This window comes from Anas acuta, chromosome 1 (assembly GCF_963932015.1).
Source record: "Anas acuta chromosome 1, bAnaAcu1.1, whole genome shotgun sequence".
Classification (NCBI taxonomy): domain Eukaryota; kingdom Metazoa; phylum Chordata; class Aves; order Anseriformes; family Anatidae; genus Anas; species Anas acuta.
The window spans coordinates 190189273-190215631 of NC_088979.1; the positions used below are offsets into that span (position 1 = coordinate 190189273).

Here is a 26359-nt window from a genome sequence, read left to right on the forward strand (position 1 = left end):
AATCTGTAATGGTTAATGTAGGATTAGTTTTACTTGGGAGCTTTAGGGTGAAGGGCAGGAGTGTGGAAATCCTGCTGCCCCTGTTGGAGGGATGGGGACCCAGTCTAAGAGTGATTGATTCGTTTGACTTTATAGAGGAAAGCTGGCAAGTTTTAACCTGGGCCCTGGTCTGCAGAGCCTGCAATACCTGGAAGATGAATATGTGGAAGCCTTTGCAGCTGCTTCATTCTCTGTAAATAGACACAAATACCTTACAGCCCATTTCACCCATATTTCTTTGGTCGTGACCGTAGGATTGGACTGTGTAGTTACTGGCTGGCTGTACACAGCAAGGAGCAGGGTGATGGTGCTGCACAAATGCCTGGAGCAAAATTCTGCCTTCTCTAGTCCCTGGATTAACAACTGCTAGTATCTTTGTTGTAGTTCACGTGACGTGTTTTCTTTATTAACTACAGCCTGCACTTCAAAATGTGCAGGTTCCTCTGCAATAAGGCAACTAAACTGGATCCTAAATGCACCAAGGGTCTGGCTACGATCTGGCTGTGCTTGTGCCAGCTGCCTCTGCTGCACTTCACCTGCACGGTCAGCAGTGACAGCTTTACTGGTGGCAATGCAGGAGCAAAAAAGAAAAAAAAAAATATATATATATATATATTTCTGATATTATGCTGTCTGCTTAGACAAGAAAAAGTATCCAAAGGTGTCCTGCTGGCGTCGAAGCTTCTGCTATTATATAGGAATGGCAGGAAAGCGTTTGCAGATGTTCTTACTGTAGACTTACTGTCCTCACCAAAGCTGCTTTTCTTTTGAAAGCGGTACAATAGGATTGCTAGGGCTTCCCCACGGGTTAGGGCGGTAACTCGCAGCAGCCAGGGTAGGCTGTCTAGCTGCTGAACCCTCAGAAAGGCTCTCCGTTTTGAAGTCCTACTGAAATACATTGTCCCAAGGCATTTTGTAAGGATTGCAGGAAATCTGAAATGAACCTGCAGATTTTGGCAGATAAGCAGGAGGTGGCTGCCAGTCTGAGGCGCAGATGGAGTATCTGGAGAAGCCAAAGCGGCATGGGCTCGCTGTGCCTCCCATGGAAGCATCACACTGATTAGATTTTTAGCGCCTGAAATGGCCTAATTTAGGTTTTGAGATAAAATACGGAAGGGAGAAACAGTCTCTTCTTTATTTATTTTTCACAGATATTTAGGAGATCGGAACCGTGTTTTAATTTTATTTTGTTTAACAGCCTGGGGTTGTAGAATATGATTTTATCACGTAAGTGAACTCCACAGCATTTTTTTTTTTTTGGATTAGGTAACTCTTTGAAGATATTTTTTATGCTATGTTGCCAAGAAACTACTTCAAGGTTTATGGTTGCAGTAGACTTAGTCCTTAGTCTTTGCACCTTTTTTAAAAAAAATTTATTTTTAATTTTTAATGTGTCAGCTGAGGGAAGGGGTCAGGAAACCGGTGTTCACGCTCAAGATACTTTTTGGCTGAAGTTACTAATCAAAGGCAGTGGAAGCTTAGTTTTAGTTTTAATAGGAGCACCTCTATACACGCAGCACAGTCACAGCAAAAAGTCGCTGTCAGCTGAGTAAGTTACTCATGCCTGGGTGTGAGGGACTGCCATGGCCCCCAGCAAAAGCAGCTTTGTAAACATGCATTTGTATAGGGCTTCAGTAATAGCCTGTGCAGCATGAAATGTTCTTTCCTGCTGCTCAGCTGTCCTTTGACTTCCCTGATCAATTTTTAAACAAATGCATACAGACAAAACCATTTGCAGGCCTATTCTTAGTAGGCTGAAGCCTATTTAACAGGCGGTACTGATAAGCAGGTTGATTTCCTTGATTCCTAACTCAGCTTTATGCAGCAGTTCTGGATTATTATTTTTTTTAATTTCAATTTCTTACGCAGTTTTTCGTATGCATGTACAGAGATTTTCTTCTCTGTGCTTAGCTGTGAAGTCACTCACTTGGAGTTTTGTGTTCAGTTAAGAACATGTGGTTGCTAAAATTAACCTGATGCTTAGATGAGTTTATTGTGAATAAACAAAAAGAATTGGCTACTAAAGTGAAAGGTTATTTGTCAAAGATTTAAAAGTTCAGCTGGCTTAGTGGGAATTTAAGTCTGTGCCTTAATAAACTTACTGGGAGGACATTAAAGGAAGATAACTTTATTAGGAATTCATAATGGGCCGGTTATTAATGGAAATAGTGCAACATTGTCTTATGAAGGAAGTATAGCAGGCCCAGAGGAGGGACACGAAGATGATCAAAGGGCTGGAGCACCTCTCCTGTGAAGAAAGGCTGAGAGAGCTGGGGCTGTTCAGCCTGGAGAAGAGAAGGCTCTGGATTGACCTCATTGCGGTCTTTCAATACTTAAAGGGGTCTTACAAAAAGGATGGAGAAGGACACTTTACTCAGGTGGATAATGATAAGACATGGGTGAGTGGTTTTAAACTAAAAGAGGGGAGATTTAGATTAGATAAAAGGAAGAAATTCTTCACTCTGAGGGTGGTGAGGCACAGGCTGCCCGGAGAAGCTGTGGCTGCCCCATCCCTGGAGGTGTCCAAGGCCAGGCTGGATGGGGCTTTGGGCAACCTGGGCTGGTGGGAGGTGTCCCTGCCCATGGCAGGGGTGGAACTGGGTGGTCTTTAAGGCCTCTTCCAACCTAAGCCATTCTATGATGATTTAATTAATTTTATTGAATCTTTCAAAAGAAGGAATGGAACCCATGCTTGATTGTGCAAAATGCTGATAATTGTGTAAATGAGAGCAGTTCTGCATTGTCTTGCAGATAAGCAGCAGCGTCAAGGCCTAAGCAATCCTGACACAGGGAATTGGAGTGATTTAGATCTAGAAGGATTAAAAAAAAAAAAGAAAAAAAAAAGCATAATTGTCTAACTTTGAAGGTTCCTTTGGTACACTGAAGACCCTTCTAGCCTGAAGGAGGCTGAATAGACAGTTCTTGCATCGCAAGAGAGCACCACAAACAAGCCAAAGATGTCTGGGAAGAGACATCCTCCAGCCCTTCTTTCAGAGGTGGTCACTAGTTAGGTCAGGAGTGCAAGACCAGGCAGAGAGCCAGCAGCAGGGAACTACTTAGCATAGAGGTCAGGTGTCTCAGGGAGTCTGAAAAATTGTTTTTTTTACTCCCTGGGCTGTGTTTTGTATCTAAAATTTCCCCATGTGAAAAGTGCAAATAGTCCAAAGAGCAGAGATTAGAGTGTCATTGTCTTTAAAAGAAAGTGCATCTGAAAGATTGTCGCAGGTTCAAAGCTCCTGAGAGAAAGAGAGATGAAGAGTGGGGTTTTCAACTTGCTGGAGTGCTCTAATTACAGTGGGACTATTCATCAAAGATTAAGCAATTTGGCCACATCTTCGTAGCTAGTGAGAGAGGTCAGGTTTGAATAGATTTTCCAGCTGCAGTCACCAGTCCTGCCTACTACTCTGCAGATGTGACATTGACGGTGGGGTGGTTTCTATTATGAAAACAAATATGGTTCTGCTACTGAAAATGTCTTCTTCTCTTTCTTCTTTTCTTCTTTCTGTATTTGATCCCTAATGTTTGTAATTGTAATTTATATACATGGAGTATAATTTAAATATATAAGCTTATAATACATAGAGGATTTCAGATCTTGGAGCAAACCTGGTTAGAGAAGTTCATTTACAGAGTTAATCCTCTGGGATGAGGCTGTGACTTCTTGCCCCTTTGTGCACTGAGATTCTGGAATTCCGTGAACTTACACCTCTTTTGAAGTGTCTAGGTCTAGAGAGGTAAATTTAATGTATGTAGAGAGGTAAATTTAATGTATGTAATATCCATGTTTTCTGGAGTCTTTTAGTCTTTTGATTGTAGTTAGTCTTTTGATTTTCAGGCTTTTTGAATAATTCATTACTTTGGCATACTCTGTTGTCAAAATGTTCCTTGGAGCCAACTGTAACTTCTAAATGTTTGTTTAAAATGTTCCATTACCATAGGTCATGCTTATCAATATTTTGTTGCTTTTATAGATTACCTTTCTCAAGGGATAGATCTCTCTGGAATAGAAGTAATTGAAAATGACCTGCTTTTTATTGGAAGAGCTCGGCTTGAGGTGGAAAGCCAGGCTAAACGGTTGCTTGAGCAAGGTGTGGAGACTCAGGTAAAATACATGTTCTTGTTTACTTCCTTTCAAAAGTGAATTTTAAAAAGTGCTCTGAGACTGATTTCCTTTGGTGTATTATTGTCTAATGGGGATGAAACATTAAAAAAAAATTACTTCCAAGATAAAGTCTTACACATCTATCAACATACAAAGAAATCAACAAAAATAGCTTTGTGCAATACATTATTTACAAGAATAAAAATTTTACAGGATCTCAGGATCTAACCCTGAAAATTTGTGAGAAAGTGTGTGCAGATGTGAAGAGTTTAATTCTAAACAATGTGATAAAAGCCTGGTAATTGATAGGATTTTGCATTAAGCACACCATACTACATTGATAATATTGCCAGTCTTTATAGATAAATCTGAAAAATGTAGTTTCTTTAAACTGTAAAAAGATTTCTACTTTTTATCTGTGCAGTTATATAATGAAATGATTTAAAGGATTAACCATTAAAACTTTAAAGAACATTCTAAACTTCGAGGTAGATGCTCACTATAGGGAATATCAAAATGAATATGCATAATTACTTTCATCCATACTAAATGTAATTACCTACATTTTTAATAGCCTGGCCAAATATATTATTTAACTGTTTGTAGTATCATTTGTGCTGTTCTTTTTCCTTTTTAAAATCTATGTTCTTTTGTCTATATTTTTGTTAGTATTCTTTAAAAAAGCATACTTTAAATCTACATTTCTACAGTAAGAGAAGAAATCTAGCACAAGTTCCTATCAAATTTGTTTTTTAATGAGAGAACAAAGAGGATTAGAGCAAGACATTTATATGCTGTTTGTAACTGACGGCTAAACTTCGTTGTAAGACAGTATAGCATATGTTTATGGTATTGAAGGGTGACATGAAAATGGAATATACACAGAATGGAAAATCTCTTAATTAATTTGGCTTCATTAGATAATTGAGGATTAAAATGATTGGTATGTCTCAAATGTCTACTTAGATCTCTCATTTTAAGTAATTTTCTGCGGTAAGAATTAATGATTGCGGTAAACACCATTGACTAATTTTGATAGCAAAATGACAAGAAAAAAAACAATCTTTTTTATTTAATTGCTATCCAAATGTTGAAACTCCTGGCTATTTGAGCATGTTGCTGAGCTGTGATTGGGCTTGTTACAAACCATGAAGCATATGCTATGTTAAATAAAGACTGAATGAAGATAGGGCCTGAGAAAAAGCAAGTAGACGTTTATTTCAGATGTAGCAAAAGTCTTCATCAGTGTCTACATCTTCTAGTTTTTCATGTCAGATTTGACCTTCTCTGATAATTTTCTCTTCATATTAAGTACTAAAGCGGAACTGACAAAGAAACCCTGGGGAAATCAATCCCACTCCACTTGAAAAATTGACAGATTTATTAGGTGTTCCAGGCTGTATCCAGGTAATCAAGAGGTTATTAAAGTATATGCCTGTTGTGCTTTAGCCAGAGGCCTGTTTCCAGCATGAAAGATAGTTTGAAAGATTGTTTGGAAGAACATTATTAGTGCTTAGTCATATCAGGAGTGGATATTTTCATGAAATGATGTTGGGGTATGCTTCACGGATTTGTTGTTGGATATGATGAGCAGATCAAATGTTGCAGACATAATGTGCTTTATAAAGCATGCATTCAGACATTGCCCAAGAAATCTAGAATTTGAAATAGGGCTAGCAGATAATGTGTCTTTGATTCTTCTTATTTACCTTTGATTCTTATTATTGTAGCTGTGTGTTTATTGGGAAGCTGATTTACGTTTATACCTTCCAAGCCCTGAGGTTTCCCATAAGAGGGCATAGGATCTTCATCTTTTCTTCTGTGTTTTGCAGCACAGAATCCCTTAGATAAGCAGCCTTCCTGCTAATTTCTGTTGTGAAAGCCAAGTCTGTACAATTGAGAGTAGTGCATCTGTGTTTTGTCCAAATGGTTCCTCAGTTATTTGATACATGTATTTGCAATTGCAGTTTTAATTTTCACTTGTGTAAATCTTCTGTGTAAATAGTACACGAGATTAGTGCCTACGTTATGTTATCTTACCAATAAAGTTTTCTTTGCAGGTTAGCTCACACTTCAAACCCTTTCTGCTGTATTTTCATGCTTAGTGTGAGACTTTTCATCTTCCAGCCAGGGGTGCCCAAACTTAGTTCCATCAGGTGATGATGGTGTTGGAGCCATTAGGAGCCCCGTCATGTGTGTGCAGAAAAGAGGTGCATTTCTATCTCACCATCTGTACTGCTGTCAAGGTGTAGCACTAGTTCTGAGCTAGGCTTGCTGCTTTAACCACAGTTAAGGGTCTCCTCTGAGGAAGAAAGACGGATTTTTGCATGTATGTGTGAAATGGGTTAGAAAAATATGTGCTTCCTTTTGACTTTACCAATATAAACTTTTTTAATTTGTTAGGATATGGATAATGAGGACTATGGTATCACTGAAGATTCACTAAAATACAAAATATCTGTTTAGGTCAAACAAGACACCATACGGAGATGAGAGTAGAACTTGTAATTCCTTGATTATGCACCTTAAACACAATTTGTCCCTCTGTGTGGTACTGACAGCTTCTGTATATTTGGCCACAGATACTAAAAAATTTCCTTCTTTGTTTCCTGGATTGATCAATGGATGACTGACTGTCTTTCGAAAGGAAATTTTTGGATAAATTATGTGATATTTGTTGACCAGTTCCCATTAAGGTGTGGGCAGATTTATTTTCCTACCTAGCATGGATCTGGAGAGAGTTAAAGTCATTGATAATGAAGTTTTCTGGTGGTCTTGTAATAAAGTTTCCTGATCATGTTAGAGAAAGCAAAAAATAAGTTAAAGCTTAATAACTGTTCATTGTCCAAAAGAATGTTAATTTGTCTGCAGTATTCTTTAATATATAGATTTATTTTTTATTTCTTTCCAAACAAAGAACTTTACTAATTATAATCTCACAGAACAAAGAGGGAAGAAAACAAAACAAACAAACAAAAAAAATCCCAAACTTTACTTCTGCAAGATACTCAAATGCTGGATTTGTATGCACACAATAATCATGTAAACAACACAGTCTGGACACAATTACTTTCATCTTTAAAATGTTGTCACACTGAGCATATTTGGGGGCATTTTGAATTTTCGTACTTTAACTCACTGGGTTGTGATTTGTTCTGTTTTGCCTTCTTTTTCATAAAGAAATCCTCTCCTCCAAGATACATTGTCTCTGGGACAACTACAGCATTTTTTTTCCACATTAAAAAATTATTAATTAGATGCATATTTATAACTGTTCTTGACTAATGTTATTCAGTGCCTGAGAACAAGCGATTGGAGGATGAAGTATTTGCATAATTAACCATTTTTCTGGAGGTGATGATCTAGAAGAAGTTGCTCAATTTATCTCGGATCAGGGTCCTCTAAGATAGGTGCTTCTGTAGTACATCTTGCAGTTTAACAGCAAGATTGGTGACATCAATCTGATATCCTCTGCGGACCAGCAGTTAATCTTATGTCAAGGATCTCTAACAATAGGTGTTCTTTATTATCCTCAAGGGATTGGAGGGAAAAGTATGTGCATAATTGACCATTTTTCTGCAGGTTATCATCAAGAAGTTGCACAATTTATTTCATTTCAGGGTCCTCTGAGCTGAGTGCTTATGTTGTACAATTTGCTATGTTACAGCAAGATTGGTGAAATTAATTTTAAATCCTTCATAGACCAGCATTTAATCTAGTGCCAAGGACCTTAAACAATACATGGCACATCCTGTGGCAGCATGTTCCAGACATACAAATGTATGTCTTGAGCACTCGGAGGTGCTCAAGATGTTGGGATATTAAGAATGGCTGACATTGGATTCAGTTTTTCATGTTTTTTTTTTGTGAAACCTGCAAAAAGGTGATAATGTTGCATTCTTGAGTTATTTCTAATTATTACTGCCAAAGACATGGCTTTTGTAGCACTACTTTCTGGGTAAGGTCCTGTGATCTTGAATTTCTAATTATGAATCTTGCAATCTTTAATAAGAGTGCATGTTTTATTGAAACATCTTTTTTCATTAGCTTATATTTTAACATTTCCCTTTGATGTAAGTAGGCTTGCTAATTTTTGCTAGTTTAGTGTCATCTTCAGATTTGAATGCTGTATAATGAAATGGTCTGTGCAAGTATATGACTGTGCTGTCTATAGTTGTCAGCTCTGTGGAGAAGTGCTTAACCATAAAACAAAGTGTAATGTCATAGCAGAATGGCACTTAGGCTGCCCCACAGTTGTGTACTGGGCTTCTTCATTTTTAGCTTCAGTTCATTTAGCTTGGGATGTATTGTATTGCCCACACTGATCTACTGCGCTAGTTGAAAGAAAAAGCTGGACTTCCAGATGTTTTGGTCTGTTCTTTGCTGTGGTTTTCGTATTAGCTACCACATTTTGTCATACCTTCTAAAAAATATAAGCCCTCATATTCTTCAGAAGGCAAATGGAACTTGATTTAAATTAGGATTTAATTGTATGCATAAGTACTAAATGATCATTATAAGAGTAAATAAAGTAGAAAAATATGAGAAAAGAACTCCAATTTGGCACACAACTGGTCTTCTCTGTATCCATATTCTGTAGGTTATCCTCATTAAAATCTGGGAAAACAGGAGTTGAAATGCTACATAGGGTATGCATTTTTTTTAAAGTTGAAGAGCAGTCATTGCTTTTTTGTTGCTGTTGTTCTGACATTTATTTCTACTTTGAAAGCTTGAAGTTGGAATTTAACCTTGTCACTGTCAAAAATGTAACCAGTATAGTACACTTCAGGCAGTAGCTGTTATGCTTCCTTATTATTCCGCGATCTTGATTCCCTGGAGGAAATCCTGATGAAAAAGCTGTCTCAGTCTAGTTTCCATAATAAAGTGATTGACTACAATATGATATAGAAATGGAAAGCATTTTTGGTTATTCATTTTGAAGTCAATTACTTGAATCTAGAGTAAGAAGATTAAGTATTACCTGTAAAAAGGAAATTTTGGACCTGTGTGCTACTTTTGGCATAGGGTGAGGGTGGTAGCTATACTTAACGTTAACTTTAAATCATCAAGTTGTGCTTAGTGAAGACAGAGGATGAGATCCACAGCTTTTTTTTTTATATATATTTTTAATTCACGCTAGCCACCCATTTTAGTTACTTTATGTAATTCTAATATAGACAGAGAAGACTTATTTCAACATGTCATATATTTTTTCTTTTGCAATAGTTCTGTATGCATATAGGGGATTTTCATTTTATGTATCTTTACTTTATTCTAACCTTTAAGCTACTTTGTCACAGAGTAGTCATGTTGCATTGTTCAATTTTATTTTTCGTCTTCAATATTATGGTTATGGTTTTCATGATCTTGTTAACTTGCTAAATCAAATTCCTTCATCTGGCCATCTGGTGCATGGCACTACTGAAGGAGTTTTCAATAAATCTAAATTAGTTCTTCCTTAAACTATTCTGTTAAAATGTGATATAGCAACGTATGGCTCATCTAACAACCAAAAAATATCTTCAAAGTGTGTGTTAGTTATATACTACTTGCAAATGGTAGACTTCATGGGGATTAACCAAACCTTATGAAAATTTTCCATTTACTATTTTGGACTAAAAAGAGTTCATTTTATCTTAAAGTATGATCTAATGGAACTGAAGTGTTAACCATGTTTCAGTAAGTCAAAATCACCAAGCTAAACACTAAGGATGAATTTATGTTTCTGAACTATGGATTAAAATAAACCACAGATTTCTCTGCAACATAATCGGCTGATACCGATATAACCTAGAATATCCTTTCAGTTTCCATAGGAACAGATGATAGAATGTTTTGAATTTTGGAATAGCTAAAATGAATGTCTGGCTTCAATATAGTTCACTTTTATTTTGCAGCTTGCAACCTCTGCATGTGAGGGCTAAAAACGTGCATAAAAAAGAAAAGTGGAATATTCCCAAAACTCATATTAAAATGTGTTTTAGTAATAGTAGCAATAATAATAATAAAAATATTATTTTAAGTCATTTCTGTGCATAATTACTCAGGTGTTGTTTTACTATACAGGTAGAAAAAGTGTTTCAAAATCCATAGGAAAATAGAAACTGTGTATTATTCTTGTTTGTTAATACCTCTTCAAATATTTCCCAACCAAAAAAAATGTGCCTGGTAGGTCATCTCTAATTTAATCTTCAGCCGTTGCTTCATCTCACCGTGTTTCCCTGTAGAGGTATGTTTTCTCATCGGAACAATTTGTACACAAGCAAGAACTTCCTGTAGCCAGAACGAAAAGATCAGCAAGACCTTGGTGAAATGCATACCGTGTTGTATAGGTGAATATGACTGGAGGTGATAAGCCAAGAAAGACAAGGAAACATGCTAGCTGTAGTCGTACTTGTTTTATTAGATGCTTGACATTTCTTTCTTAACAGGTCATGTTGCTAAATCAGAGAAGTGCTGCTTTGAGTGTAAGAATATTAAGATGATTTAAAAGATACTTCTTGGTTTGGGACGAATAGATATGTGACTCCAATGTTTATGTAGAGGGAAAATATGGAGGCCTTGTTAACAAACAACTGGGATTCTAAGTGCCTGAAACCTGAGGCCTCAGGAGCGTCGATAACGTAGGACTGCTCAGTACTTGAGCTATTTTCATTTCTTTTAACATTTCAGATTCTTGATCTTTAAAACATTCCGTACTCAGAAATTAGTATAGTACTAGAAGGCAAAAAAAAAAAAAAAGAAAAAACACAAAAAAAGAAACAAGGAAACAAGCAAGTGCAAGTAAGTTAAATAAGTACGAACAAATAAGTACCATGTTAACTCAGGGTAAGTTCTTTTCAGTACAACCGTTTTTTGGTCTGCGAATGGAGCTACATTGTGCTGATGTTCAAATAATAACTTTCTCGAATATCCATATTACAAGATTATTTTTAGCTACCATTAAATAGAAGGACTCACAAGGGCTGTAGTTATCTGAACATATGGGCAAGTTTAATAACAATATTTTGAAAATACAAGGACTTTCAAATGAGAGTGTTATTTGGATATTAGAATATAATTTACTATTGCAAATGTGCAAAGGACACTGTGTCACATTTCTTTCTGAATATTGATTAATAATTTTTATTTGATTTTATTAATGCTTTTATTAATGGTTTTGGTTAGCATTTTGCATCCTCTGTTAGAAAATTCTTCACAAAGTGTAGTACTTGGCTTAAGCAGGTATAAGCAAACCTCATTCTGCAGGTATGCAAATACAGAGTAGTTCTATTGAGAGGAAGTTGGAAGCTTCTTAACGAAGTATTTGTGCTAGCAAGTTTCTATGCCTTAACAATTAGTCAGCAGTGGCCCCTTTTAATAGGCCTTTTTTCATGGAGAAATGCTTTTTTTTCACACTATGAAAATAATGTTTATTTGTTTTAGATAGGTCCGGGAAGCCTCTGTTTTGTAACAGGACTATCTGTAGCTGTAATTGTTCATCTTTCCAAATCTAGGGCAGTGAAAGTAGAATAAGCATGGTAAAATGGAACTAAATTTTAATTCTTTAATTTATGTCAAGCAGAAAGTTTCTGGGCATGAGAGGGCGGTAAAGAGGCTACAGCTAAGCACCTTCCATCAATGTTACTTCCCAGTCGGTAACTCTTGCTCCGAGCTTTGCTTCCAAGATCCCAAACTGTTAAGCAGCAATGTAGCTGTGCAGCAACCTCATCTGCAATTGACTCAATATCGTTTCTTGTTCAATATTCAGTGTCAGGTTTGGTTTTTAAAAGGTTAAAAGATGATTTTGATCCAGATATTGAAGTTATGAAGTGCTGGTAAAATGTTCGCACCAATATCTGATGCAAAAAAAAAAAAAAACACACCACAAATTTCCTTTTTTGTGAGTTCCTTTGTCACAACATATTGGGGACTACAGTTCTACAGTTTAGGTTATGGCTTCAAAAAAACTTCATATTTAATTAGGTCCAGGTTAGAGATTTTTTTTTCCTTCTTCACTTCCCCATATTGTTTTTATTCCTTCAAATCATATTAAACCAGAGAACCAAGAAGTGGAACGATCATTGTTTCCTAGATTTGGGTTGCTAATTATGATGTAGATGTATAATGTAGATTTGGAGCTTGACTAGCTCCACTGGGGCAATCACAATGGCAGCAGCTTCTGTCACAGAACCTCGTCACATACATGTTCAGGAATAGGGCATGCCACCACTCTATCTTCATCTGTCTTCATCTTCAGCTGCTTCCATTATACTACTATTTTATAAGACCTCAGAATGCCTTCAGAAGCACTCAAATTGAGATGACAAGGCCATGTCCCCTCACACTAACCACCTTTCTCTATTGATTTCCAAACTGAGACCCCAGCTGCACCCACCGCCTACCACCTGAGAGCTCTGTTTCTCTCTGAGATGTTCCCGTTGATCATCCTGGGGTTCAGGCAAGCCTGGCAGAGCCAGAAACTGCCTCCTCCTTGGCTAACAACGCAGCTAGTGTCCCCTATACCCCACTGGGAGAGGTGTGGGCTTATGGGTTTGGGTGGCTTGTCAGAGGGATGCTTCTGGTAGATCATCTGTTAGTGCTCTTGGCAATTAGTTGTACGTTTGCTGGACACGTGTTGCACGGAGCAGTTCTCATCAAACTGCAAAGCAGACATCCCCAATAGGATGCTGTGAATAGCAAATGAGGCAGGAAGCAACCTTCCCTTTTTCCCTTTTCTCTCTAGCAGGTAGTACATTGTGGCGTAAGGAATTCGTAATTAGTTGATATGAGGCAGAGGGTAATAAGCAAATATTGAAAATAGCAGAAAGCTGGAGACTGGGGTTTTGGGGAAAAATCTGCTTGGATAGAGACATGCATATTTAATAAGTCTTCAATAATTCATGCAATATTAATGTGATGTGTACGGTAATGCAAGTGTTTAGTAATGTTTTTGGCTGAAATTCTAATACCTAATTGGGATTTTAATTTCTGTCTTAAAATTCCTTTGGAACAGGTAGAATTAACCGAAGTAAACATTAATTGTGCTACAAACATGTCTGCTCTAGATATTTAACTGAGAATAGTTTAGTCTTTACAGTAATTTACAAATCTGCTTTTATCAAAAGCTTTTATTAACTGAAAACTGTCTGATTTTCCAAATATTTTTGTGCCATGATCTCTTTTAATGCCTTTCCCAGAGAATCCATCACTATCTAAGCTGTCATTTTTTTCCTTTATTGTTTTTTTTCTGACAAGGTACTGCTTTATGTTTGCTAGTCTGATTTAAAAAAAAAAGACAGCTGCAATGAATGGTATAAAAGGAAGGTCTATGTTATAAAAACAACAAAAAGGGAGATATTTTTGCTTTGCTTTTTGAGGTTGATAAGAGCTTATACATTTGCAATATTTTATGAAACTGTTGAAGCTAAATTTGTAGCTTATGTTTCTACACTACACCCAGTTATATAAAAAAAATTTTCAAGCTTTCATAAAATGGACGTTGAAGAATTTTTGTATCAATTTTGTTACAAAATATGAGCTTTTTAATAAAATATGGCATTATTAATGTACAAGAAGGTGAAGATTGTTTGAGCAATTACTTGAATAAACAGTAAGTTAAATCCTGAGGCAGATCCAGCATCCTGCTGGGTAAACATGCCAGAAACTGCAGAAAAAGCGAAAGCACCGGAATTTTTGAAGAGTGTTCATGCCAGAGATCCAAACGTGCAGATTTTTGCAGGTCCACTGGATTCATTTTCCAAGATAGAGTTTTGCCCCATATATGGCTTGCTTTCCAAAATAAAAGGCTTTATAACCCAGCAATGAACGATGAATTCCTTGGTGAATACTGTTGGGAACACAGTGCTAATCGGTAAGTATGCGAGCATACGTTATAGAAACCCACATTTTAGGCAGCATCACTACAGCGTAATACAGATAAAATAGCTGCAAAGATGGCAATGATAGTATTTTCTTTACTCGAGCTAAAATTAGTTCATGCCAAAGTATATCCCTTGTAGTCTGGTTGCTGAACCATGCCGAAGTGTGCACACGACTGCTGCTGCCTCTATTAGGCTCGAGGAATGTAAGCATGGGAGTGTGTGCCCACGCTGCAAGCGAGATGGACAGCATGTTGATATTTTTGTTCTGTTCTCCTTGCTTGTGAAGTGTACATGTAGCAAAGGTTATTGGATGCTGACACATCTTCCCTCTCCAGAACTCAGAGGGTGGGTATTTTTTGTAACTCTTTCCCTCCAGGAGGGGGAAAGGAGGATGAACTGTGCTCTCCCCCTCCCTCCTCTAGCACTGTATGTGAGCAAAGTTAAAATCTATATGCATATGGGGAGGAATGTGTGCAGGAGTAGGAGTTACCAGTGAGGAGGATGGGAGGGTGCCATATGTTCTCCTGCACTGCAGGTTTTACTGTTCCCCTGAGACTGTTGTTCTGAAATCCTATTGATTTCTTGTCCAAAAAAAATCAGTTGTCTTGCAATAAGCAATCAGTATTGTGAAAGATTTGGCTCTTACTGCTTATGGTTGCTATCCTTGCAATTATTGGGATGTAAGCTCTGACTTATTTGAGGAAATCCTAAGTCACCTTGTTTTTTGTTATGAAGGATTTTCCTGCATTCAGATCTAGGTCAGTATTTATTATTATAGTCTTTTTTTTTTTTTTTTTTTTTAACTACATATTGCAAATCATGTTCCTGAAGCACATGAGTATTGCCCAAAAGAAGCCCAAAAGAAATGCTTAGTATGAAATTAATGTTACTTACTCTTTGGTGCAAATTTTCTTCTGCCTAAGGAGAAGTTAATGCATGAGGCTTTTTCCATTCTGTTCCTCTCTACATGACTCTTATTTTATCCCCTCTTAAAACATTAACCAGGAATTTGCTGTGCAAAATCATGTACAAATAAGTACAAGCAAACTTTACACATATTGAAGACTTTTTCAGTTGCTGGGTTACTATGGGCCATTCTTCTATACATTTGGAAAACACCCTCCCTTTAATTTACCCAGGCATCAACACTTCCACCACAGCTTAGAATTAAGCTGAACCTGCCTCATGATCAAGGATATTTTTCTTCTTAATACCAAGTAGCATTCTTCCTGGAGACCATCTGACTGTGTTTTCCTGTACTGAGCAATGGGAAAGCATCGCCATGTGAAGTTTACGTTGCTTCATTGCAGGTTATAAAGCAATCATAAAATTAATGAATTTACAGACTTTTACAGTGAGCTAAGAAGCCTCGTGCTCATGTAATCTGACCTGTGGTCTCCTGGACATAGATTTAATTCATTAGAACCTGAACTGTAAGGTGTGAAGCAGAATAACTATTTTAAGATGTGAATTACATTCTAAAGCAAGGGTTTGATAAGTAGTAAACTCTTCAGGATTGACCAGTCTTGAATTTGAAATGTTTTGTGTAAGAAACCACATCAGAAAGAAACCACATCTTTGGCCTGAGGTGCTCAACACACCAAAGCTGCTGGTAAAATAAAGTATGTCATGAGAATAATGGTCCAGCATGTAAACATCTGAAAGATGATTTCTAATGCATATTATTTAAAAATGCAAGTTTGCTTACAACCACTTCTATACATAATCTGGAACTCTTTTCAGTTTGGAAGTCTCATGATTTTATAGAACATCTTTGGGATTTCCTCATCAGAGAAGAAAAATTTTAGCATAGGTTTTACTTCTTTTTAGAGATTTTTTTCTTCTAATTGTAGAATAAATGATAAGATTTTTATTTATTTATTTACTTATTTTAAAGTTAGGTTACTTGCTTTAACTAAAAATTAGTTATTTAGTCTACAACTGATTTTTATTTCCCTGCACTTAAAGTACGTCGTACATTATGCCTTGGTAGTTCTATATATGGGGCAGGGAACTTTAATCCTACATCTTGACATATAACTGTGCCTGGTTCTAATTAGTCTTGCACACTAAACTCCTTTAAAGACTATTTCTATTGTATCTATATACAATTTTTATGAACAAGCTATTAATTCCCTTTTTTTCTTTGTAGTAAATACTAGTAAATACTCTGTGCCCCAGGTATAAGTACTAAATGTTCTAAAGCACTGTGATGTTTTCTTGTGTAATAGTATTATGCACTTCAGTTTCTATAAGGGGTGTTTGCATCTTTGTTTTCTATAACACATTTTAGCCTTATTTATATTTCATGTTATTTAAATTCAGTTTATGTATCTTTCGAACAAGGGGAAATACAAGGGGGATGGTAGCTGGATTTTAATAATAAATGAGGAAAGGAGTTGTGATTGTAGTAGTTTTCCTAATGCCACTTTAGTCAAGAATCTTTGTCAACAATCCTTTCCAATCTTTTATAAATAAGGAAACTCCTTACTTTGTTACTGAGAATTCAGAGGAGTGCTGGCAAAGCTAATTTCTGTATCCGTTTAGAGTTCAGGTTCTCCATTTCCATTCTCCTTCCATTTTGTAGAGCTTTTTCTTACTGTAATTCTACATAAAGTATGAGTCAATAAAAATCTTGGCCTCTAAGTAGTATTCATACTATTGCTCTGCACGTTCTGGGCAAGATCAAACGTATGTCACGTCCACACGGCATCCCGTTAGGCAGTAGCATCGCATATGAAACTTGGATTGGAGCACTAGATGTATTGTAGGAGTCAGCCAGTAATGTTGAGAGGTTTGTTTGTTTGTTTGTTTGTTTGTTTGTTTTCCCCAATTATAATTATAATGACTAGTGATAGGCACTGTATCGATGTCTTTAATTAAAGACATGTTTTTTTGAAATGTGTATCCCCAAACAGAGAGATCTCATGTTGATGTGAGAGGAATTCACATTCCATATGCCTCACTGTGACATTTCATTAAAACAGATTATGGTGTCTGTGCGTTTTGAATTCTAAGCTTGTCCAGCTTGAGAAGTTGCGTATCATCATGGCTTATTGTCATATGCATATTTTAATAAACTCCTGCTGGTTTTAGGTCCATAAGAGAGAATGGTGAATAGTACTTCAGTTAGAACAGACATTGGGAAACCCTTTAAAATCCTTTTAAAACAACGTCCAAAGATATTGGGAGACCTTTTAAAACCCTTTCAGTGGGGTTATCCCACCCAATTCTTCATGTTTTTATATTCAAAGATGCGTATGGAATATAAATTCCAATCACATCAACATATGATCTTTCTGGTTTTGGGGTACACATTTCAAAAAGACCCAACAATCCTCTTTAATTAAAAACATGAATATAGTGCCTATCACTAGTCTTTATGATTGTAACCCAATTCTTTATGTCCATCTTATGGCAATTCAATATATACCATGTTTTCTTGGTTTGCTTATGAAAAAGTCACATAAAATAGTGTCATCTGTGCTTCAAATCAAAATGTGTTATCTATCTCCCATTCGAAGGTACGTTACTCTGTCACAGAAATAAATTACTTTGGTTTGGCATGATTTGGTTCTGACAAAGCCATCTCAGCTTTATTTAGCACCATATTAAAATTTCCTTGTGCATATCAAAAGGTAATTTAACTGTGCAGTCAAATGTAAATAAGTTATTACTTTGTGGCAACAAGACTGTATAATATTACAGTGCTATTTGATGGTCTAGTTTTGAGGAACAGAAATGTAATGTACGAGATGCTAATTTCAGAATACTGCTAGTGCTAATGACTTCGTTATACCAGAACTTTAAACTCCTTAATGTCTTGTTTGGATTTCAACTCAAGTTTCTGGGAATTTGCTCAGGTAAATTGGCAATTAAGGTACTTTCTGGACGTAATTAGTGAAGCATACTTTAATTAATAAACTTGCAATCATTACCTGTAAGTTGTGTTCTTAAAGCAGTACAGCTTGGCTAATGAAAACATTTACAACCTATATCATTCATGGAGAACAATAGTAGAATACTCCTTAATACATTTTGCAATGAATCAGTGAGCTCTCTTCTCTTTCTTCAGCCCCCGCTGCTGACAGCTATTTTAAGAACAGAATTAATACTTACGTATTTACAACTCCTGTAAATCAGATGGATTAGAGAAAATAAGTTGTAGACAATGCCAAAGTTGGAGTACGTTTTCTAAAGTGTATTACACATCAGCGGTAAATGTATAGCAGAACTCCTCTATAATAAATTCAAGCATTTATGAAAAGCCTGGACTGTTTACTAACTAGTATGCATGTTATCCTACTCATTCTTGTACTTTTGTATGTAGTTGGGCACGTCCAGTTAAGAAGTGAGATCAGACATTTTTGTGGTCTACTATGGTTGGTTCTCTGACAGCTGAATGAGATGCTAAAATGGAGCTAACATAACCTGCTCCAAATCTTTTTTTTTTTTTTTTAAATTCACATATTTGGAGTTTAAATACAGTTCCTGACCAATCGTTAAATTGGATGTGAAAGTGTATGAACTCTAGAAGAGTTTTGCATTATCTTGTGGAGAACAGCCATGATTCATTATAGCTTCTGTGGTTTTGCTTACTGCAAGTCACCACTTTGAAGACTGGGTGATGGACTAGGTCAGCAGTTGCTGTTTAATGATTCTCATTTTCTTATAAAGTGCTATTAATCCTGACTTCTTCAAGTCACATTTACTGTTGTTTTCTTATTTCTTACTAATCACCCAGGTCAACATTTGTGAATGGATCTTTGCTCACAGTCCCTGAAAAAAGGGGATGGACAACTGGTAGTGTTTTCTTTGGGCTTTCAGTTTCCTTTTTTTTCCAGAAGAGTTTGAGTCTTTGACTTTGAAATCTTTGCATCTGAACAGTCAGTTTCTTGAGCACATGATAGCCAAATTTATCTCCACTTATAGCTATGACTCTGTTGAACTGTTTTAGAAAGCTGATTTCCTTCTAATTGTAACTTTGTATTTTTGGAGTGTGTGTATCCCTACAGAGTGTATATATATTAACCGGGAGAAATGTGCTAGAAATAATGGAGGTTAAAAATTTTAAGAGTGACTACTTAAAGCAGCAAAAAAATAAGCAGCAAAAAATTCCTAAGTGTTATCCTAAGCACAAAGCTAACACAAAACCAAACACTACTGGTCCTACTGGTCAAGAGAATAATTAAAAACATCAGAGATGTTGCTGAGAAGGTGCTTTCTTTTATTCCTTTTGACTCGCTGCGGAAGATGCTGGGGAAAATACATATGCTTTTCCAAAGAAGATATGTAGAAGATATTCATGTAATTATATAGATTGGGAATACAGCTATGTTCAGAATACTCTAAACTGGACAAATCACTGTCTCAGTAGTAGCATTCAGAAGTGTTTCAAAAAGAGGACAAGAAAGTTTAGGGGTATAAAAAACAAAAACAAAACAACTGTCACAAGAAGATACTGTGAGGTTATTTGGCTTAGAAGTCAGATAAGTTGAACCAATAAAATATAAGTAATTATCTAAAACAGTGACTGTTACACAGAAAAGTTGGCATCTGTTAGACTTCCCAGTTTTTATGAAACTGACCAACATTTATACATCTTTAATTCATTTCATTATTTTTAATAATCTTGATTTACTGTAGTTTAGTAGATTGTGCTTTGGGGGGTGAATTTCTCTACAAAATTGGCCAGAGCTCCTTTAGATTTATGGATTGATCAAATTCTTGACAACAGGGAAACGTGTAATTTTAAGCAAGATCGTATTAAGTAGTGAGAAGTCCTTTGAAATGAGACTTCAAGAGAGGGAAAAGAATTTGAAGATAAACACATTTCCCTCAGATAAGATGCTGATTTTGATTTTTAAATTTCTATGTTCATATTCCATCAACACTAAAAATGAATGTTAATATTTTGAAATTGAATATTTGCTAATTCTTTCATGAAAAAGACTATTTTTTAAAATCAAAGCCTCATTTCAAAAAGCATCACCTTTCTGCATATGTATTTTTGATAGAAAAGAGTCCCGATGGAAAACTTTTGACTGAAAGCGGTTCCTTAATTATTTATGAAGCCATTAGTGGAGGCAGAATACTGATGTAGACGTACCTTTAACCTGATCAGGAATATCACACAAAAGCCATTAAATAGTTAACCTGGTGTAAAAGTAAACTTATATTCAGTGTAATTAAATCAGATGGCATCTCTGAATGCCACTAACAGCAGGCAGAATAAGACTAAATTGCTGTTGCAGATTTAGCATTAGTTCTGAAATGTTGAACTTTGAGTTAGTGAGGTTAGCAGCATATGCTAGTTAAGGTTTCTCAGTGGTCCCAGGAAAAAATAAAGCAATGTTTATGTTAGTATGTAGTACAATTTTGTAAAAGCTGTCCTCTCCTGTAAATACAGATTTTTTTTGTTTTGTTTTTAACAATATTTAACAATTTGTTAAATATTAACATTAGAACCTATGAAGTTGTTAGTACAGAACGTCTCAGAAACAATGACATTTAAAATGTAAATTTCAAGATTTTTAATGTATGTCATTTATACACAGTAATTCCATTAAAAGTCTGAATAATCTCTGAAGAACTTGTTAGATTGGAGGAAAGGAATGGATTTTGTTATAAGGTGAATTAATTTCACTTTAGTAACTTACTATACAACTTAGTAACCAAAGTAACTATATTTTGGCAATTAAAAAAATAAAAATCTTTGTCATGCTTTAATATTCTCATCATGCTAAGACTTGGCAGGGACCCATAGTATCAGGAGGTCAATGAAAGATAACTTTTGGTTATTGCTTAAGTGAGTGTAGATTACAATTTTGCTGAGTAATGCAGTCATTTTGTTATATTTTTCAAGCTTAGGAATTTAATACTAATAGTAATAACTCTGTACATCATTCTCAATAGGTTCTCTTTCATAAATAATAGTCATAATAAGATAAACTGAGAAATCTTGAGTCCTCAAACAGGTTTCTTCTGAACAAATTTATTCTTGTGTAAAATAAGTATTAAAGGCAGTTTAACTGATGAATATCTACACAATTCATCCTCACTCGCTGGCTGCTACAGTTACCCTTGGTTCGGTGTAACCGGATGACATAAGTGATGTCACGCTGTTTATCCAAATGACATTGGTACAGGAAAGAGCTATTATTAGTCCAAATGTTTCCCTTCCAGGAGACCATTGGAACCCAATTGTCCCTATTTGGGTTTATATTAATACAGGCCCCTGAAAAAAGTCATGCCCCCTTTAATACATATTTTCTTGCCTCTCTTTTTTCCTTTAAAAAGCAAGCGAGCTACACCTGGATAAAATTATGCTCTTCCTCTAGCAGCATTTTTCCCCAAGGAATGTTGTATAAAGTCTCTGATCTAGAGTTTTAATAAAAGGGATATCATATTCGATGTCAGAACAATTCCACAAAGTTCAGAGGAGTTGTGAGGAATTACAAGAGAATTTGTGTAGGTACAGCCTGGTTTTAGTTTAGTTCTGAACATTAGCTTGAACCCAACCATTTCAAGCTTTGAAGTCAGAAACTTCTGCAAGCATTAAAGATCTGTACAGTGTGGTTGTTTCTGCTAGGAAGGACTAGCTGACCTTCAATGAAGTGTAAGAAAATACATATTCCTTTTGTCTGTAGCCATATAAAAGAATGGGTCTGACTGAACAAATGCATTTTTTATTGGCTTGAGGTCCAGCTTTTTTTTTTTTGTATCCTCTTGACCACTTCTAAATGCAATGCGAAGACTTAAAGCATGCAGTAGAAACAAGGCTGAGCGTTGAAGATGCTGTTTTCAGCTTTTCTTAATGAAAAACATGCATTTGTGGGGTATAAATCTATGTTTAAATTGCGTCTCTTTGGAGAGTCATCTTAATGCCTGCTGATGAAATTCAGCACTTCGCTGATGCTTGAGCTAAAGCACGGTCCTTTAATACAAGAACTGTTCAATCATTATCATCATGGTAGAGTGAAGGATGATGCCTTACACGGATGTCCACAGAGCCTGATAATAGAGAAACTGATCCAGTTTAGCAGACTGGAGCAGGATTAGTGTTATTCTTTGAATTCCTATTGCCAATTTGGAATGAATGCATAGGACCCTGCCACGCTTATGTCTGGAGAAGAAGCCGGTGTATTTTAGGATTTATTTTTACATTATCAGATCATCCTTTAGTCCCTTAGAGGCTTAAAGAATATTTATATTGTCCTTGAGATTTTTTATGTGTAAACAGACGCTAGCTTCTCCCTGATGTAATGATTTAACAAGCAAAGTTCAAATGAGCAATAAGAAACCATAATTTCTTCAGTGCTGCCTTATGTGCTTCATTAGCAAACCAGGATAGTGAACAAGGATTCATCACCTCCTTAGCGAAACAGGACAAGTCAGTAGGGCAAATGGGAATAGATAAAGGAATATGGCTTTATCAAGTCATAGGAATCCTTGCCATAGTTTGTCCTAAGATCTACAATACGAGTTAAACCTCTTGTGTTTTAAATATATTCAGAACTTGTCTCGATTGATCTGATACTATTTTACTGGAGTCAGGAACTCCTAATGAAATGTTTATTATTTCTTGTAATAACTGTTAGAGGTTTATGAATATCCCACGTATTTCTACCCCCCCCAAAAAAAAAACAAAGAGCAAACAGTGCAAAACAGTGCAAAAGCACTTTTTGGTAGCAGACCTTTTAATGGGCTGTGGTTGACCATGCTATTAAATGGACTATTTTAAGTGGGTTCAACCACTGATGTTTTTGCAGAAAGCTTCCCCTCTACAATTCTGCCAAAAAAATAATAGTGTGAGAGAACTTGAAAACAGAAAAATATATTTATTGTTTGGCTATATGCAACTTTAGAGGAGTACTCTTAGGTCATCTTAAAGATTGTTTTGTCCAGACCAGAGTTATTTGATTTGCACTTAAATTCCAGTAATCGGTGCTAATAGAACAATTCAAATAGTTCAATTTATTTATGACAGTGAAATAGATCCAGGTCATGAAAGGCTTAGATCACCTTATCTGACCTCTGCAGTTTTTTCAGCTACAGCATTTTAGCCTCAAGATGTGCCGTAATCGGGGCCATGATCCAGACGTCAGCATGTCAAGGAGCTGACAGGGTGAAATATGCCCATGCAAACAGTTCGGAGGAAGAGTAAGATGAAATCCTACTTTTTAGTAAGATGAATTCACCACTTTTCCAGGAGCCAGAGTTGTTACATGGCCTTCTGAAGTATTTCATTGTGCATTCTCTTTAGAATTTATTACGTTACAAGAAATTTTCTTTGGTAAATAAGGAAAGACTGGAGAATTAGTCTTGTATTTTCACTTGCTTTTATTATTTTTTTTCTGAAATAATTAGAAGGTGTTGTTTTTGTCTGGTTAGTTGACTATTTACTTAAAATGAACTAGGGGAGAGAGAAAGCAAGGGAGGTATGGAAAGTAGCTGGAGGTATAGATGAACATAATCTATGGTTAGAGCAAATCTAGTTATTAGGCTTCTCAGCGTAAAAACAGACCAATTTTGGTTTCCAAGGATTAAAGCACATAACTTTTATTTAATTTTGTGATAAGACTTTATGGTACTTCTCTTAATCCAGCCCTGTAACTGTCTGCTATGTCATTAGAATTAGTGTATGGAATTACTGTATGGAGAGAGAACTGCTACCTATTGTGGATACATTCAGGAAAAGTACGCAGTGATTGTGCAGAGAAAAAAAAGCATTTATTTTATTTTATTTTATTTTATTTTATTTTATTTTATTTTATTTTATTTTATTTTATTTTATTTTATTTTATTTATTTTTCTAAGAGAATTAATGCAGGGTGTTATAGACTCAAAAAAAAAAAAACAAAACCAGAGTTTAAATACACAGGGATGGCAAATACGACGTGGAAGACAGAGAGGGAGAGTGCATGTTCAGTTTAAAGCATTTATTGAGTGTGTTTTTGCTGCCTCTTTCTGATAGTTAAACTTCGTTGTTGTTATCATCTTCCCCAGGGAAGTCGAGGTAGCGGAGTCAGCTCAGTGAGGTACCGGTCGGGTGCTCAGCCTCACGAAGGAAGGAGCTGACATCGCTTGGATCTTAACTCTCAGAAGAGCCAGCAGCATCTCCTCTAGTTGACACTTTGAGCATCCTGCTTCTCTTTCTGCATTCTCCTCGTACTGTCCCCCTGTGTATTTAAGCTGTGTGTGTTTCATAAATCTCGTGTACAACCCTGCTCAATTACATTAATTTTATGGGAAAAGCAGCTTGGTCTTCTCTTGAACTTGGCCGCTCTGATGTGATAATGATTAATGGAGCAAGGTGTTTGCTGACTGGCAGCAGGGCTCCAGAATGCCACGGAGTGATGTGATGTGTTGCCAGCTATGCTTGTGAGCTGCCCATTTGATCTTATAATCAGTACTTTTTTTTTTTCTTTTTTTTTTTTTTCTCTGCTTAGAGCTAACAGCATGAAAATTTACTGCACTGTTTTGAGCATTACAGTTTCTTGCTTGAATTTGGCTTAAGGAAACAAAATCTCTTGAATCTTACATCCAAATGGAAACTCTTCTTTATGCTTGCACCTAAACTTCTTTGTTTTCATCCTTTGAAAACTTTCGCTTAAAAAAATCAGATTTGTTTTTGTAGTTGTTTTTGGACTTAGCCCCATGAAATATTTTGTAAACATTACTGAGGATTGATTTTTGTAAAGGTGCTGGAATAGGGTCATATTTGGTCAAGACAATCAGAGCAAAAGTAATAGCATTGATCATTAATATGTACCTCCACATAATAGTAATAATAATAATAATAATAATAAAGCTTGAAAATGCCTTGTTAATATAATAGGTGGCCTTTGTTAGAAAAAATGACACCAAAACAAACAGTTCTAAAATTATGCATCTCTCTCATATTCCAACTTCCTTGGCTCCGAAGGTGCCAGCATCTCAGAGAAGGGAATGATCGAAAGAAGCCGGAACTTTAATAACTTTTCCTCTGTGTGTCTAGCTTTTATTTCAGGATATCTGTGGTACAGGTGGTAATCCTGCAAAATACCCTGGAGACTGCAGAAACCTTTGACTGTTGTTTTAGAGATGGTCAAACAGAGATCCGGATAAATTGCTGCTGAAGGTCAGACACTGAGTCGGTAGAAATAGTGGGGAGTATTGATCCTGCAGGATCCTGCGTGGTGTTACTGCTTGGTGCTGTTCCACAGGTAGTCCCTGGTGTCGGAGGGGGAAGCGTTGAGGATGCAGCCAGCCACAGGAACTAGTGGGGAAGCAGTATTTGTTTGGTAGAATACATAATAGAATCATAATGTATATTTTTAAAATAATCAATTTCTTAATTAGCACAGACGTGACAGCAACATTTGAATATTTTTAAAACCTTATTTTTTTACAGTATGCATGTTTTGTTAGTTATACAAATGTAGCTTTAACTATATTTTTGATAATAGCCATAGACAGCTGTGTTGCCAGTTGGGGCAACTTACTCAGTGGGGGGAAAAAGATGTTAATTAACTGAAGTATAAAATTCAAACTCCTCTGAGTCTAGGTATAAGAAAACAGTCCCAGACTAACACCAAATTTGCCATTTAGTAAGTGCCTTTAGTATACAGATAATTAAAATTGCTATCCTAATTGATTTCCAGATAAACTGTAAATATTTTCAGATGACATTGGTTATGTAATTTTTTAAAATACTTCAGTCTATATGAAAGTTTCTTTGGTTATGGCCAAGGATATTTCCTGAGTTCAACTGAATCACACATTTAATTTTGCCATAATATACTTTATTTAAAAATAATTTCTATGAAATTTATATACCAATATGGGATTATTGAGATAATTTATTTACATATTAGTAGTATTTTTTTTTTTTTAATATTTGTTACACGTGAAGATTTTGAACATTAACTGCTAATTTACACTAGATCTCTCTTATACGGATGCACGTAACTCCACATCCGTTTTTATGTACTCAGGAATAGTTCAGACAGATCAGATATTCCAGCTGGATTTTTACTTCCTCACTGTGGGAACATTTCTCCTTTTTGTCTATATACAAATGCCTGAATCTAACGTGAAGAAAGTGCAAAGCCAGCAATTGATTTAGTTTGTAAGATAGAAACTGAATATTAGGTAGAATGAGAATGTTTTAAGACTCATATATAGTTTGTGCATGGATGGAGGTAATATGATGCAAAGATAATGCTGGTTTTCTGCATTTCTATTTGTGTTCACCTAAACTAAGAGATAAATATATGCTATAACCGCTAAAGGTTGTTATTGATAGGTTACAGATTCCGTTATTTATTTTTGATTTGTTTTGCCTGCTTTATATCAAGCCAAAAAGAATTGG

At 35.9% G+C, this 26359-nt stretch overlaps 1 protein-coding gene across 2 annotated transcripts in view; it reads left to right on the forward strand.

The window, feature by feature from the left end:
• Window positions 1-26359, forward strand: part of COG5 (component of oligomeric golgi complex 5) — a 180265-nt gene that overhangs the window by 73802 nt on the left and 80104 nt on the right. For both annotated transcript variants that reach the window (XM_068669755.1, XM_068669756.1), the window contains one exon: window positions 4011-4141. In XM_068669755.1, the coding sequence (XP_068525856.1) occupies window positions 4011-4141 (131 nt within the window). The remainder of the gene's footprint in view (window positions 1-4010; window positions 4142-26359) is intronic.